This window comes from Chroicocephalus ridibundus, chromosome 1 (assembly GCF_963924245.1).
Source record: "Chroicocephalus ridibundus chromosome 1, bChrRid1.1, whole genome shotgun sequence".
In the NCBI taxonomy this organism is placed as follows: domain Eukaryota; kingdom Metazoa; phylum Chordata; class Aves; order Charadriiformes; family Laridae; genus Chroicocephalus; species Chroicocephalus ridibundus.
Window position 1 is genome coordinate 167,338,653 of NC_086284.1, and position 16,777 is coordinate 167,355,429.

Below are 16,777 nucleotides of genomic sequence, written 5' to 3' on the forward strand. Positions count from 1 at the left end.
CTAATAGGTGAACTCTGCCTTTGCTGTAAGTGCTCTATGCAGTGTATGTCAAAGGACGATACAACCCGAAGTCTTCATATACATTCAAAGTCTTCATAGATTATTTCTTTTTCCCTTGGAGAGTATCAGAAGGTCGCCGATCGATGTTGCAGCTCCGGGCAACGCAGAGTTTTACAACTCGGAGAGATCTGTGGGGGCAGGGGCAAGGAAAGCACAGACAGGAAAAAAAAAAAAAATCCCTGAAGAAGTCACGCGTCCCGGCAGCGACTCTGATCCGATTCTTTCGCAACCGGAGGGGCGTTCCCTGCCTCGGGCCCCTTGTTGATTTCCATTTTTAACGGGCTCGTGTGGGAGGGTCCCGCTGGCTTTCCTTGGTAGAGTTAACTCTTGAGAGCACTCGGGAAGGCTATCGGGCAGGGTTACCAGTGTTCTCAGTGAGCTGCCTGATGCGACGCGCCACCACGGTGACAGCCGCCGTGTAACACTGCGAAGAGCACTATTACTTTTAATTTCATTTTTCTGGTAGTACGGGCTAGATTCTACTCCCCGCCCCCGTTCTCCATGAGGTAGGTGGAGTTCCGAGTTCCCCCCCCGCCTTGTCTTGTGTGAAGGCGAATAGTTCTTAGAAGAGCTGCTGCTGTTCCAGCAGGGCACAGTGTTGTCCTAAAGTCGTTCCTCTGTTTTGCTGCCGCCCTGCTGTTCTTTCGATTTCCTTCTGGCTTTAGAGGGGGTTCTCGCTGGTTTTTTTTTTTTTTTTTTTTTTTTTTTTTTTTTTTTTTTAGCCTCACAGCCTTGTGCAGGCCCTTGGCCGCAGAAGCCGCCATCTTCGTGATTTTACCGGGGCTCTTTTTTTTTTTTTTTTTTTTTTCTTTTTTTCCCCCCTCGCTGTGCGGAGGCAAAAATCACGGCCCTGGTGATCAGCTCGGTGGCACTGGAGCAACAGGAGAGGTTTTCAACATGACCACAGTTTTCTCCGTCTCTATCCCCCAGTATAGGGGAAAGACATGTAGGCTGACATATCTCCGGATTTGGTTGGTGTTCACTGAGTTTAGCTTTCCTAAAATTGAGTCAGTAATAAGTTCGCCCATTTACAGAGGAGGGAAGTCTCCTCCCCTCTGTGTCTGTGTTTCTTTCACATAATTAAATTGTCATCTGCACCTCGGAACCACTGGGAATTGTAACAAAAATAGGGAAGGGTCCCGTGAACCCCCCTGGGTACACATACATCACCTCGGTGTTGTATGAGAGGATTTACATTCCAGTTTCTAGGCAATAGGAACTTTCAAGAGGACATTTTTTATTATTATTATTTCTTTCCCTTATAAATGAATGCTCTGGTATCAACAGTACAAATACCATAGTACAGAAGATATAGTATTCGTTATTATTCTTGTAGCTATTCCTCTTACTTCCCTGCTGCAGAATGTGTTTAGGCATTATGTAGCTCTAGTTTCAAATCGTCATCTGGGAAACAAAGCCTTAAAAAACCGATAGGGTTACGTGAGGTCTAAAGTGTGAAGGGCCACAAGGCCTCAAAAGTATATTGTACGGTCACAGACTTTCATGAAGATGTTTCACAGATGTCGTTTACCAAAACTGGGGTAACTGGGGTAAGATTGGTTTTGAAAACATGTATATATTTCTTAACAAGGGGAGTGTGAAAGCTTATGGTCTCCTAGAAGCGGCACAGACGGATTCCTTATTTCTTTATCATTAACTCGGTTTTGCAACAGCAGAATGGGAGAGGGAGGCGAAAACGCGGTGATGAAGAGACAAAGAGAAACCTGCCTCCTCCAGCCCTTGTGAATGGGGACCGCTTGGCGACCCTGTCGAGCCGGCGCTCGGGGCGGCAAAGGGCAGCGCGTCCCCCGCGGCGGGTCCCGCTCCCGGACCCCTCCCGAGCAGGTCGGCGGATGATGGGGCAGCCACCCCAACCCATCCTATCCCTTCTTCACGCGCCAAGCTTGAGGAAAAGGGGGGAAGCTTACGCTGTTTCGGCACCCAGATTGAAGAGCTGGCCGTACACTGAAACGAATCGATTTTGTATGAATTTGGTTCTTTCTTCGCTGTGCGCGTTATTCCTTGAGGGAGGGAAGCAGAAAAAGAACCAAAGCGCTCAAAGTTGGTTTATATCTAATAAGCACTATTGGCTTTACTGTGTGATTTAATCCCACGAGTTTAATTTGGCTAGGTTAACGGAGGAAAGCTCAGGCTGAAGGCCAGTTACCTCGTCGCTGGGTAAATGCGGCGGGCGGGCAGACAACGGAGTGACAGCTCATCCTCGCTGGAGGGTGAGTCCCGCCAGGATCCCTCATTTCTCCAGCGACAACGAAACCCTACGGGTTTGTCGGTCCGGCCGTAGCAAGCGGAGACTTTCCTCTTCCCCACGCCAGTGCCAGAGACGGGGGTTTAAGGACTGACTCGGCTCCAGGGGAGGGGGGAGCCGGGATCCATTGCGGACGAGGGGAAGGAGTGGGGAGTGCGGTGTATCACGGGCTGATTCAAGAAAAGAAGCGGGGAAGGAGGACAAAGCGGAGACAGGGGCGTTGCGGGGGTTTGAAAGGGCTCCTCTGCCAGAGGTGGCTGGAAACAGCGGGGAGAAGAGCCAAAAAAAAAAAAAAAGTCAGGTATCTCTGGGAAGGGCAGAGGGTCCCGCATTTTTAAACCCAGACTCACGACACTTTAATTTCCCTTTCTAAACAATTAAAGTTTAAATTCTCTTCTGTTGTCAAGAAGTAAACCTTGTAGTGTAAGCAGAAGAGTCCACACTATTCAGTTCAGATAAATGCTGTTAATGAACCCCTGTTCTTATGAAACTTCATGATGCCCCTGTTGTTTGTGATCTGTGCCATTTCCTGCTGAGAAATATGGTCTGTCGTGCAAATGCTCTTAGGTGGAAAACAATGTAAAAATGAAAAAATGGGTTCAAGACTTATCTGCCTTCATGGTCTTACAAAAAGTGTTAATCGTTCTGATTGTCTCTATCAATGTTTTAGAAACCCTCAATGTTTGATTTTTGTCCCGTCAATAAATGCGCCATTAGAAGCTGCTATTTTAAGTCTGAAGTGCAACTCGCACGCATCCCGTGAACTTTTCCGTGACATTTAAGTATCGGTTAAGGCTAAAACTCCAGGATTTTTAAACCCGTGTGAGCCTTTCCCTTCTTCCATGGGATTTGTACCAGCGATTTCAAAAGACAGCGTTTAAAAGCCCCTGCATGTAAGCAGTTGAACCGATTCAGCTACATTGTCTGGGCTTCCTGCGGCAGCTCGGCTGAGCCCAGGCACCCGGCTTTGCCGGCCGTGCTGTCAGCCCTGTCTACTGGTGCTTGGAGCACAGGAGGCGGCAGCCCTATTAAAAGACGTATTTCGATGTGTAGAAAGATTGGGGCTTCTATGCTTCCTGTGGTAATTCTTGCCCCGTTTTCTATGCAGGATGATCAAAGACCTTGCTGTGTCCCAAGTGCACAAGGCACGCATTTCTTCATAGCTCTGACGCTGCACAAATGTAGTGCAAGATCCTTTGCACTCTCTGAAGTAAAAAATTCAGCTGTAAGTCTTCATCTGTGCCCTCTTCTTATTTTGGGAATTGTTCTTCCATTTTGCTGTGACCCTTTCAAGTACAAAATCTACAGGCAATGCAAATAGGACTACAAGTACAAAAAGGTGGTGGATTTTACCAGCGATGAAAATTCCAAGCTGTCCTGATGCTCCTTTCACACACAAACTGCTTATTTTCTAGTTTTAAAATGCAAGTATGTCCAGAATTGCTCCCTGAGGTTTTCTGTGTTAAAAAATGAATGGAAGAACCTTTGTGATTAATACAAAATTAATCATTCTTGACAAGGAATGCTTTTAGAAGAACTTTTGCATTAGGATGGGCCATCAAACAATATAGTCCTTTGCAGCCACCAAGGAAACCCAAAACAAAACCTAAAAAATCCTTTCCACCAACCTAGGCTTATGGTATGTGACCCCAGTCCCCGAGGAAAGAGCTGCCCTTGCTCATTGTAATGCTTCTTCCTTCCTTGTAGGGTATGTGAGCTGGGAAGAGAGAAAAGGTGTTGCCAGCTGCATTACCCTCTACTTTCAGCCCCCTCCTCCAGTGAGTTTTGTGTCACTGTGCTCTGATATAGCACAACCCCGAGCCCAAGCACTCCATTTTTTTCCTTTGCAGTCTGAACCAGACACATTTTCATTACTGGCCAAAAGCATTACATCAAGGCATATATAAGGCCAAATCTTTTTCCCCAGATGCAGTTAATACTTTCTCCTTCAATCCTAATTATTTTGAAATATATTATTTTCCATTAGAACTGGAAAAGAAAGTCTCTGGAAAACTAACATAGTAGCAATTTGCCCTGTGTGTTGAATAATTATAATCTCTGGTCGTTAGAAAAAACAATTTGATTTCATAAGTGGGTGGGCAGATATTGATTTACTCCATTAAAAAAAAGAACAGGAAGTAGTGTAAAATTGTTATAGTCAGTGTGCAATTTTTCCAGGTTTTGGATCAGGTGTATGGCATCTATTTCTTGTTTCTGATTCACTGTCTGGTCAGGGGACTAGAGAATAAAGTTGTTTGTTTACCCAGCTGTGTTTTCACCCCTGGGGCAGTCGATTCCAAGTCTACTGGACGCCCCTCCACATGAAAGCAAACTGTGGCCTGCACTCTGCTGCTAAAGGGATTGAGAAAAATGCATTAGAGACATCAATTGTGGCACAACACTTGGCTGCCTTGGACTCCAGTTCTTATAGAAGTTCTAGCATGTCCGGCACAGCAGCACTCAGTGGTGGTATGACTTCATTCAGGCCACAACAGTCTATCGTTAGTCTCCACTCTCCATTAGACTTTTTGGGGAGCCCAGACCTTGATGCAGTACTCCAGGTGGGGTCTCACCAGAATGGAGTAGAGGGGCAGAATCACCTCCCTTGACCTGCTGGCCACACTTCTTTTGATTCAGACCAGGATATGGTTGGCTTTCTGGGCTGTGAGCGCACATTGCTGGCAAGACCTGAAACATATTCAGAATGAAGCACCTAGCAATAGAAGCATGCTGGTTTGAGCATCACAAGCGTACTCAGAAGTCTTGAAAACCATTGCAACTAGCTTGGAGGAGAAGAGGGAGATGAAGGAAGTTGTCTCCTCCACAGATTAATTCTCAGAGGAGAGAAGTTAAAGGTGTAGTAACTAAAAGTTACTGGATACTAAGTTTCCACTAAATATCTTCTGAAATACAGAGATGAATGTGCCGCTTCTGTTTTGCCTTGTTCATCACACTTAATCATTAATGAGTACAGCCACAGCACACACAATTTCATCATATCATAAGCCCACACTACAAAGCACAGCAAAATGATAATCTTGACCCATGACCCAAGGATGCTAAACAGCACAACAGGGAGCAGATACAGCAAATAAGGTATTGCAAGATGCAGCCCCAAGAGCAACATTGTGACTATTGATCCCATACGATGAACACTCATGTCAAATTTGTTCTAATGCACTCTTATCAGGTTTGTCATTATCTTAACCCACCAAGCTCCCCCCGTTTGGCACCAAAAAGGCCACAAAAGCTGACCCCGAGTAAACTTTTTGATAAAACTAATGCTGCAAACAGAACTAGCTGAAACCAGCAAATGCAAGCAAAACAAAAAAGATAAGGACCAAGGAAACAATTCCAAGAGAATGAGGTAACGTCAGAAGAAGGCCAGCCCAGCTACCAAGAAAACCAGTCAGAAATCAAGAGACCACTGACCAGAATTAAGTGATGGGACCTAGGGATCAGGTGCTGAGTGGTACGGGTATAACTGGGGGACATGATCTGGGATAGTGATACCTCTTTGGAGGCACCTAGCTGGAACTGCTCTGTATGTCAGATAAATAAACCACTTATTTACTCAGCAGATTGGAGACTCATCATCTTTGAGCAGAACCTAGGGCCTTGAACGCTGTTCAGGTTGCATCCGCGTGATTCCTACCATAGTCTAGGTGGCAGCGGCATAAATCCTGCTACACCAGGATGATGTGTTTGAACACTGTGCCACCTTAGTGTTGCTGGGTGATGTCACCTGGGTAAGATGGATTTAAGAATACAAAGAAAACTGCTTTGAACTGAATAGGAAAGAACATAAAAGATGAAAGAATATGCTAACATATTATTTTATATTCACACTATTTGCTTTATTAATTTTGAATGTTCATCCTCCTGTGGAATGAAATTGTTATGTTTGCTATTCTTGCTGACACTAAATCCTACTATTTTTACCTTTGGTGAAAAGAATAAGTACACAAAATTTTCCAAAGTAGTTGCTTTTTACCATTTCAGAAACTTTGGTCTCAGCACTGATGGAAAAATAAAGGATGTGCTAGAATCAGAGAATCAGCTCTAATCACATGTGTGTGCAGGTAGAAATGCTACTTTCACATTGTACCCCCTAATATTGCCTCATCATAGATACTGAGATTGGAAGAAGCAATCATAAACAACATTTTATTTTCTGTTGAGTGAAGTGTCTCATGAGCCTAGAAATAATCTCATATACTGAAACATCCTTTCAAAATAAAATCCACTGAAATTTCTGTGGAAGCTATGTTAATGAAGCATGCAGCATGGAGCATACAAAGTCAGGAAAGGCAAAGAGAATGCTTATGGATTCCTGAACTGAGAGGCCAAAAGACACCACCAAGCTCCTACTCTAGGGCTGCCCTATGATAGCTGCAGTTTGAACCAAGGTCTTTTTTTTTTTTTTTTTTCCCAAACAACATAACTGACTTTGACATTTACGTCACTGATTTTTCAGAATAATAGCCACTGACAAATTGTTCAAGTGATCACCACCACGGCCAAAATCTGAACACTTTTAGTGTATGATATTTTCTAGAGTCCCTTTCTAGCAAGTCATACATGCCCTTACACAAACACCTAGAGACTTGAAAATACTGTGTTTTCTTCATCTTCTTAGGTACTGGACAAATCTCTTAACTCCATTTGAAGCTGCTGGAGAACTGAGTATGAAGGATGCCTCTTACAATTGGATTTCTGAACTCCAATGAGAGGCATCCATCAGCCTTCAAACTGAAATTAACTTTGATAAATTAGTGGCTCATTTAAGAGAGACCTGGTGCCTGCCTTTGTACCTGTACTATCAAACAAATATGCAGTCAGTACTAGAGAGATTGACTTTTGTGATTCTGTGGTGCCTGTATGGACTAATTGTGCTCACAAATCCACAGAATATGCTTGGAATTCAGAATTATTCCGATTTAGTTTGAGAGAAGGTAATAATGGCTTGGATCTGCAATTACAGAAGTGTCTAATTGCCTCAGAATGTGATGGAACATATCAGCCCTTGGTCTGATGATGAAAGACTTAGGGCTGGTTATTACCTAAATGATAAACTCTGATAGTTTAAGAAGTCATCCCACGGGGGCTAGTTTCTTAGTTTTTAATAGTTTTAATACAAATAATGATATATAAACACGGGAAAAGGTCGAGTAGGTATGAAATAATATCAGTTTTCTTTGTGTGTTTTTAGTTACAATGGGAATATTCTCTCCCTAAAGCAGTCCTAGGGAGAAGCTGCACAACTTACTGTAAAAATCACATGCACAGCAGAATTATTGGGAAAGTTAATGAAGATAGTTTCAGAAAGGACTTGTGTGTTTATTAATCACTGGGCTATTGGTAACAGCTTATTAAGATAAATATCACTTGCTGTACAGTGCACTGTAGACCTCTCACTTTACTAGGAAAAAAGACCGAGCACCATCTAGTGGTAGATGTTGCTACAGCAGTTACTGCGATGTACGTAGATAAGTTCCCATTAGCAACAATATTGATTCTTTCCTGACTAGAAAACCACAGAAGCCGTTTTTTCCTTCAATTTAAAACACATATAACATAAACGTACTTAGAGCTTAAAAAGAAATGCAACAGAACTATAAATTAAAGAAACCAGCATCACCTAGAAAGAAAATACAACAAAAAACTTTGGCTACAAAAACTTTAGTTAGCAAATCCTTTGTTGCCTGCATAAACTGTTTGTTCCCCGACAGAGAACTGAGTAACACTATTTTATGAAAATTAATTTTTAGTAGAACTTAAAAAACGAAGTTATGAACCCATTTTTACCCCGTATTTGTCTGCACAGCTCTTTTACTGAGAAGGTGGGTGGCTCTTAAAAGAGCCTTTGGGTCGAGTAGGTCTGGCACAGGGCACAGCAGCAGCTTACTTGGAGCTGGTGTACTTGGTGACGGCCTTGGTGCCCTCGGAGACGGCGTGCTTGGCCAGCTCGCCGGGCAGCAGGAGCCGCACGGCCGTCTGGATCTCCCGCGAGGTGATGGTGGAGCGCTTGTTGTAGTGCGCCAGGCGCGAGGCCTCGCCGGCGATGCGCTCGAAGATGTCGTTGACGAAGGAGTTCATGATGCCCATGGCCTTGGACGAGATGCCCGTGTCGGGGTGCACCTGCTTCAGCACCTTGTACACGTAGATGGAGTAGCTCTCCTTGCGGCTCTTCTTGCGCTTCTTGTCGCCCTTCTTCTGCGTCTTGGTCACCGCTTTCTTGGAGCCCTTCTTGGGTGCGGGAGCGGACTTGGCCGGCTCAGGCATCGCAGCAAACGCAAGGCTCTCACGAACGCCGCAAAGGCAACAAACAGCTACCGAAGTAGAAGTGAGAAGCTCTACCCCCGTGCCACGTATTTATAGCTCCCTTATGCAAATGAGAAGTATTACTTCTGCGTACTTTCATTGGTCAGAACACATAAACGCGTCATAGGTCCCCTTTAGCCGTTTTTTATTGGTCGGAATTCGATTCGCCACCTCATTGGCTGCCCAGCGGAGACCTACTTCTCAGCCTATCAGCGGAGGGGCGAGGTAGCAAAGCGAGGCTATAGCTGAGCAGCGCCGGGTCTTTTCTCCGTTCTGCTGCTGGTTGCTCTTAGAAGCGAGCGAAGATGTCCGGCCGCGGGAAGCAGGGCGGGAAGGCGCGGGCCAAGGCCAAGTCGCGCTCGTCGCGGGCCGGGCTGCAGTTCCCCGTGGGCCGCGTGCACCGTCTGCTGCGCAAGGGCAACTACGCGGAGCGGGTGGGCGCCGGCGCGCCGGTGTACCTGGCGGCCGTGCTGGAGTACCTGACGGCCGAGATCCTGGAGCTGGCGGGCAACGCGGCCCGCGACAACAAGAAGACGCGCATCATCCCCCGCCACCTGCAGCTGGCCATCCGCAACGACGAGGAGCTCAACAAGCTGCTGGGCAAGGTGACGATCGCGCAGGGCGGGGTGCTGCCCAACATCCAGGCCGTGCTGCTGCCCAAGAAGACCGACAGCCACAAGGCTAAAGCCAAGTGAATGCAACGGAAAGCCAGCACGTTGTCTCTTCTGGAGAACATAATCTTAAGGCTCTTTTCAGAGCCACCCACAAAATCATAAGAGAGCTCAGTTATCCCTACTTATGCCCTTTTACATGAATTACTCAACCCGTGTTTTGTCATTTTTTTTTCTCCATGTTTATTAACAGTATTTTTGGCTTGGTAATATTAGCAACGCTTTCCACGTTTCTGTTAACACAATGTCGTGCCAAATGTCCTTCCAAAGCAAGTTCTTCCGGAGAGGGGGTGTTTTCCGGTTAGTTCTTAAGCCAGAGATCACGGGAACGGTGTGTTTCGGTGAGAGCTCCCGTCCCTCCGGCTCTCCCTCCCCCCTCTTCCGCGTTTTTCTTCTCCGAGAGTGGCTGCAACAGCACTAGAGATACGAGGCGAAGGGGGGGAAGGGGCAGCGGGCCGGGCTCTCCGCTGGCCAATCCTTGGTCAGGGCGGGCTTTTTCAATACTTAAAGCTCCTTTTCTTTCTCATCGAGAACAAAAGGAAGGGAAGAGCTCAGGGCCATTTTCGGGTCAGTAAGCAAATCCTCCCCTCCTCCCCCAAAACAGACAAAACCATTTAAGAAGACACCTTAAGAGAAATACAACAGATTAGATATGGCTCAGTAGTAGCGTGCCCGACAATTGCATTGCTTTTCTTACAAAATATATTCTTAAAAAAAAGTACGTCCGATTTTTATCAAATCATTACTACAAAACATTGCTTCCTGGTAGTCAAACCAATTACTCGTCAAAAAGATGTAAAAGTCTACACTTCCCTAAAGCCGCCTCGTTATACCGTGCTCGTTAGCGTTTCTTTCGGTAATCGTAGGGGGGGGGAGGAAAAGACACAATTGACCTCTGTCGACTTACGAATTACTGGATCCTTGCTGCAGATTACTGACGACCTCGGTGCCTCAGCTCCTTTAGGGAAAGTGTGGGTGGCTCTTAAAAGAGCCGTTGGATAACAAAATATGTAGAGCAAGACTCTTCTGGTATAATTTACTTCTTTTTGGGTGCTGCTTTCTTCGCCTTGGCTGCTTTGGGCTTGGCCGCCTTCGGCTTGGCTGCTTTTGGCTTCACTGCCTTCGCCTTGGCCGGGCTCTTTGCTGCCTTTTTGGGGCGACCTGCTTTGGCCGCTTTCTTGGGGCTCTTGGCCGCCTTCTTAGCCGCGGTAGCCGCCGGTTTCTTGGCCTTTTTGGGGCTTTTCTTCACGGCTGCAGCTTTCTTGGGCTTCTTGGCAGCGCTGGCGGGCTTCTTAGCCGCCGGCTTCTTGGACTTGGCCGCAGCTGTCCGCTTCTTGGGGGCTTTTTCCTTCACTTCTCCGGGCTTCTTGTTGAGGCGGAACGAGCCGGAGGCGCCGGTGCCCTTGGTCTGCACCAGAGTGCCCTTACTGACGAGGCTCTTGAGCCCCAGCTTGATGCGGCTGTTGTTCTTCTCCACATCGTAGCCGCCGGCGGCCAGCGCCTTCTTGAGCGCGGCGAGGGAGAGCCCCTTGCGCTCCTTGGAGGCGGAGACGGCCTTGGTGATCAGCTCGGTGACGCTGGGGCCGGCGGGTTTGCGGGCTTTGGAGCCGCCCGCCGCTTTCTTCGGCTTCTTGGCGGCGGCCTTGGCGCCGGGCGCGGGCGCATCGGGGGCGGCGGCGGGAGCGGTCTCGGACATCGCGGCGGCGTCCTCTGCGGAGCAGGCGAACACAATTGGGCTGGCGCGGGTCAGATGCTCGTATTTTTAGAGAGGAGCCGCGCGGTGATTGGTGCGTTGCAGAGCCCGCCCCGCTGCACGGCCGGGGAGCCCTTCGGTGTGCTCGATTTGTGTTTCTTTGGACTAACAAAAGTGTGTTTTCCTCGGAATTTCTGCCACCAAATCGCCCCATTTCCCCGGTGAGGGAGGAGAAGAGCAGGTACTTGCGTTCGGGAGAGTTTCCAGCCGCAAAGGCGCGGGCTGAGTTAAAGGAGAGGCGATAAATCCCGTGTGCTGCTGCTGGAGAGACCTCTGAAGAGAGAAACTTTTGTTTTTCCTTGCAAATTAAAAATTTCCTTTTGACATAAATGTTACAGCAACGACTCAGTCTGATTCTTTAGAGGGTTTTCTTGGGGTCAAAGTCGAAATCTGCCGATTTAAAGCTATTTTGACAGTTTAAATTGATTTTGAAGAGGAGGAAGTAACACAAACTCCTCTTTCAGCTCTGAATATGGATTAAGAACCGGTTCCTTTGACCATGTGTTTTACCTCCTAAAACGCTAAAGTCCAGTGAAATAGTGTCTCGTACAACCTCCTATTGCACTTATTATAGATCCATAAGCATATTGTTAATATCTGGTGATTTATGAACACACAGTTGTTTTATTTCGTCTTCCTGGAATTTCTGTAGATGGGAGGCAAACTTGCCCTGCTGCCTTGCGTTGGGTGTTTTCTTTCTTTTGTTTGTTTTCCACACGATTTTTTGTACCAATTATTAAGTAAATCAAGCTACTTGCTTTTCACGTTGCATGTTACTTTCAAGGAAACAGTAATTTAATAGATGATGTTACAAAAACTGCAGCTTTGTAACAGAAAGCAAGCTCCTAAACTTCTGGGATATTTACTGGAATTATCTTTGTCTCTCTAGTAATTTAAGATGTGCAAGGGCTAGTGTAGCAGTTTAGTAATTATGTTTTTCCTTCCCAGGGAGTATTACCATGTTATCTATATCTCAAATAGCAGCAGAATTTAAAATCATATTACTGTTTGGGATTTTTTTAATACATCTCACCCAGTATGTCTACACAAAGGTTTATCTAAAGATTATTGTGAATCCTCTTCCCATTTTAAATAAAATCCACCTAATTCTTTCTTATGCATTTTACAGCCATTACTGAAATGAGGAAATGCTTTCAGGACAAAAACCAGAGCACTTTGTGATAACCTGAGTTTTAACAAGGGGAGGGGTAGGCCATAGGTCACTCCTAAAGAACCAGGAAGAATTCAATCAATATTGATATCTGCTTAAAGACGATGTAATATGCTGAACAGAACAGAGCCCTGGAATAATATTTCATTAATCTCTACCTGATTATAAAGAAACGTATTATCCATTGCCTTTTGTAGCTATTTAAGAATCACAAAGACTACACTTCAGTCCTGCCCTCTGATTTCCCTTGATATAACCAAATATAACTTATACGGTGAACAGAGTATTTAAGTAGGTATTAAAAACTAAAATTTCAGATTATATGAATAAGTAGTTTTAGATAAGTGTAATCTTATTTCCACCTCATTAGTTCATTTACATCAGCTATTTTGTAAATACTAAATGTGCATATAACATGAAAACATTTTAATTTGCTGTAAAATTGTGTTTCAGTGAATATGAAACTGCATCAATGCAATGAACAGAAAAATTGCAACCCACACCCTAGAAGAAAAAAATGTCAGAAAAAAAGGTTGCAGGTAAAGTGCATATGGGTTCTGTAATGGTTCAACAGGAAGATAATTGAGATAAGTGCTAATCAAATTGGGATTTCAGGGTCTTGTTTTTAAAAGTTAGGTAGCATAAAATAAGGATATAGGAATGAAATAAATTGGGGTGGATGTGGGTATTGAATACACACCTCCACAAATTAAAAAAACCCCAACAAACTGGAGTAAAATAAATATATATGTATTTTAAGCCTATATCCTACATGCGTTTGTAAATAAATGAATGAGACTTGCTATTGACTTTACTGCAAAGTCAAATAAAGTAGCAATGCTGTGACGAGATGTCATTTAGCAGCTACCAAGACATTTCATAGCACATAGAGGAAAAATGTAGGCTATGAGTGACATGTCAGCAAAACGAATACTCACTTTGCCTACTCTTGTTATTTTGAACTTATATGCATTTACTTCGGTAACCTTCACTGGAGGAGATCTAAATACTACAGCCCTCAGTTGTGGCTTCACAGAGTGTTGATTCACATTTATTGGTGGCTGAAATTGAGGTGGCTAAAATGGTCGCCATCCCAGTTGTCTGCCTGGCTTTTCTCCCAGCAGTTGCTACCCTTTCCCTGTTCCCGACATGCAGAGCTAATAACATGTGTAGTAGCTTCTGATCTCCGACAGTTACAGTCCACTATCTTAAAATAAACTGAAGTAACTTCAGAAATTTCATGACACAGAGAGAAGCTCTGATCTTCCTTTTTTTAATGGCTTTGCAGCAAAGACATAAAATAACTTTAGTGATGTACAACTGCTGCTTGGAACACGTGTTCTTCTCTACATGAAACACACACATGCAGGAACCAAATTTTTGAAAATCAACTTCCATTTGGCAATTTTTTAAAGAGTTTCCTCTGCAGTCAGAGCAGATAGTTTAGAAGGAATGGACAGATGCACTCTGGCAAAGAAAAAATGTGGTGAAGGATTATATAAAAGGCAGGAATTGTAGTTTCACCTCCAGCTGAGCAAATGAGAAAAGGAAATACTCCTGGTTTAGGCATAGGATGTTGTAGAAAGACTTCATGAAGAAGGTGCCACGTAGACTCTGACATGCAGTTTGGCTTTCCCAATGAGACTGGAGGGAGGTAGACCTCAGCATTCATTAAAAGAGGAGGGGAGTGATATCAGGATCTTTAGAGATACTTTTTGGGAAAGCATTATTGTAATGTCTGTGACATCTGACTGACTTCAATCCTTCTCACCTCATGGGCACCCCAGCAGGCCACACTACATCACAAACCTGCAAGAGATTGCAATCTGAACCCTGCAAGTCACTTCCCTTCAGATACCCAGATCTGTCCAACTTTTGCAGTTCTCTATTAAGACCTCTTGGCGTAAGCAAGGAGACACATGAACCGCAGCCAAGGGCTGGCACTACACCTGAGAGCTATCAAACATTCCCATCTCCAGTTTAGGACCTGCCAGTACTTGTTCCTAAGAAAATGAGCTCTGAGTTATATTTAGATGTTTTTGCAATAATGAGAGGTGGCACGGTAGTTGTTCTTCTCAAGCAATTTTGTTAGGAGGCATTAGCATGAGAGCTAGCCACACTAACGTGGTTAATGGGCTGCTCTACCTGCTGTAGGCGAGTGCCGTGGCCAGTTGCTCTTAGAGAGCTGGAGGAAATACAGCTGATATGCCTGGACACCACAGCCCCTCTCCTTCCTTCCAGTGCCAATTTTCAGAGAGATTTAGGTGAGGGCCTTTATGTTAAGTGCTGCGCTCCCGCATACGTGTTCCACAGGAAAGAGGTGTAAATACTCCCTGCAACCGTGATTACACTCTTATTACAGTGTTACACCCATGTCTGTCTTGCCCTCAGTGACTTCATCCTTCGTCTGAGTTACAAATGTAACAACTTGTGTGATCAAACCAGCCAGCACAGTTTAACAGCTTTTACCCCTTAGCCAAGCAATTTTAAAGTGGTACCTACCAAACTACAAACTCGTTGCAGCTCAGCAAACAAGTCTCATCCTACATAATACTAATATTGCTGCTGCTGCTGCTGCTGTTGTTAAGACTTAGTGTAAATGAGGCCACACAAGGCCTTTTAAATCCAGTGTATGGCTGAGCATCTATAGTGGGCAGGACAAATAGGGTAGGGCAACGGATGACTGTCCCCATAGACTCAGCTTCCTGGAATGTTGCACGCTCCTCCCTGTACTCTTGGTTAAAGGTTGGGGCACCTATTGTGGCCTCCCTTCATCATTGCCATGGCATTTCATTTGGCAATTGAAAACCTCTAGTACAAAACTTGGATATGTCCATAGTTAGGAGGTGCTTAGAAAGGTGCCCTTCCTGGGAAAGGGGGTGGGGGGGTGGGTGTGTGGGGTGTGGGGCAGAACCAGCAAAAATGCAGGGGGCCAAAATCCTTCCCAGAAGAGCTAATGAGGAAAAAAAAGATGCACTTTGTTCTCTACTGTACAGGAGTTTACCACTCTAACACATTTTCACTTTTCTCACACACAGGCAAAGAAAAGATCCTCACTGTCAGTCAGATACCAAAGAACATAATTATTTATGTCTTAAAGTACTTTGGTCTTCTAAAACTAAACTAAGGCACTTGACAAACTGTCTTCTGGAGCACGCTGGCACGCTTTGAATGTAGTCATCAACCCGCGATTGTGGACATCAGGCCCTGAGACAAATTCTTCATGAAAGGTAAGCAACGTTAACAGAAGCTCCACCAACCATGGCTCCCCAAAGAAATCATCTTCTCCTGAATCAACAGTGCCTCTCTTTCACCTGCATTTAATAGTGAATTCCACTAAGGAAGGGTGGCACCACACTGTCCTTTCAGAGCAGCCTCTCCATCAGCACTGAGGCCTGGCTGCGCAGAGAAATGTGCAGCCCACACAGAGCAATGCTGAGCAACCCACCCTTCCTCCCCACAACACCCCGACTCTCCTGCATGATTTCTGCCCTCCACTCTTTCCTATTTGTGTGCCAGTGCTCCCTGTGAATGCTGGTAAGAGGGAGGGAGCAATGTGACCAATCCACGCGGTCCCTCCAACCACAGCCGTATTTGGTACCTATGGGGGACCAATTGTCCTTGGGACATAGTGCGTGCACAGCTGGTCTGCAATCCGCCATCTCCCAGGCTGGTGACACCCCAGGTGCTGATGTGACAGGCTTCCAGGTACCTCTGGGTTGGCAGGCAATGCATTTTTTTTTTGCCATGCAGGCAGTGGTGCTGGCACCCAGAGACTGTGTAAGCTGGACTTCTGCCATCAATGGCAGCCAAAGCACTGCGTCACACACCACGTAAAGTTACTCTCATTAAGTGATGCTGCCTTGCCGGTTTTCCTCAGAGGTGTGGGGGTGAAGCAGGTACTGGCTCCAGATAAGGCTGTTTGTGCCATCTTTCTAGAGCAGGAGTATTGCAAGCATTTGGGTGTCTGTCTTCTCATAGAAGGGAGCAAAAAGGTATTGAGTTGTTCAGCACTTGAGGGTGCTGTGCTGTAGCTTACGTTTTTTACAGTACATGCTTTGTAGCTGCACAGTCCATGGGCTGGTGCCAGCGTGGCACTGTCGCCAATGAGGAGGTTATCCAGACTGCTAGGGGCAGTGGAAGGGCTGGTGGTGCCCAGATTTCCCCACAATATACACGAGGCCAGTCAGCCAGCACTCCTGCTCTCAGACAGTTAGGAAGTCAGGAATTTGGCTTCACAGGCTCAGGAGAGTATGTGTATACAGTGCAGGTACATTCAAGAAGAATATATTTCACCTATTTTTTCTGCAAACTGCCTTGTATGAACTGGTTTCAGAAGGAAGGATTGGATTCTATGTTAAGTGTATTAAATCTAAATCTTGGTCTTCCTGACATCCTTTTTTTTTTCTGTTTTGCACACTGAAAATGCAAATTTTGGTTGCTTCGTGCATGAGATGAGGAGTAGAATAACAAGTTTAACTTTTGTGTGCTGTTTGAGGTTAGTAGTTCGTAACATCTTACATTTATTTGCA

The 16,777-nt window shown here is 45.3% G+C and overlaps 3 protein-coding genes across 8 annotated transcripts in view; 1 reads left to right on the forward strand and 2 right to left on the reverse strand.

The window, feature by feature from the left end:
• Positions 1 to 968: 968 nt before the first annotated feature.
• LOC134509936 (histone H2B 1/2/3/4/6) overlaps positions 969 to 16,777 on the reverse strand; it is a 73,927-nt gene continuing 58,118 nt past the window's right edge. The window contains exons 1-3 of one of the 6 annotated variants that reach the window (XR_010069451.1): positions 8,235 to 8,855; positions 2,228 to 2,583; positions 969 to 2,081 (exon numbers count right to left, since the gene is read on the reverse strand). Coding sequence is in view for 5 of the 6 variants with exons in the window: in XM_063322626.1 (XP_063178696.1) it covers positions 4,546 to 4,678; positions 8,235 to 8,611 (510 nt within the window). In the remaining variant the exon portion in view is untranslated. Of the gene's footprint in view, positions 2,584 to 2,603; positions 5,015 to 6,052; positions 6,072 to 8,234; positions 8,895 to 16,777 lie in introns of those variants that run through there. The other 5 variants (XM_063322621.1, XM_063322626.1, XM_063322622.1 and 2 more) reach the window with 5 other exon arrangements.
• Positions 8,956 to 9,345, forward strand: LOC134509951 (histone H2A-IV). Its single transcript, XM_063322641.1, has one exon. It carries the CDS (start codon positions 8,956 to 8,958, stop codon positions 9,343 to 9,345), a length of 390 nt encoding a protein of 129 aa, XP_063178711.1.
• Positions 8,986 to 11,256, reverse strand: LOC134509934 (histone H1.01). Its single transcript, XM_063322619.1, has one exon. The coding sequence runs from the start codon at positions 11,015 to 11,017 to the stop codon at positions 10,358 to 10,360; it is 660 nt and encodes a 219-aa protein (XP_063178689.1). The 5' UTR covers positions 11,018 to 11,256; the 3' UTR covers positions 8,986 to 10,357.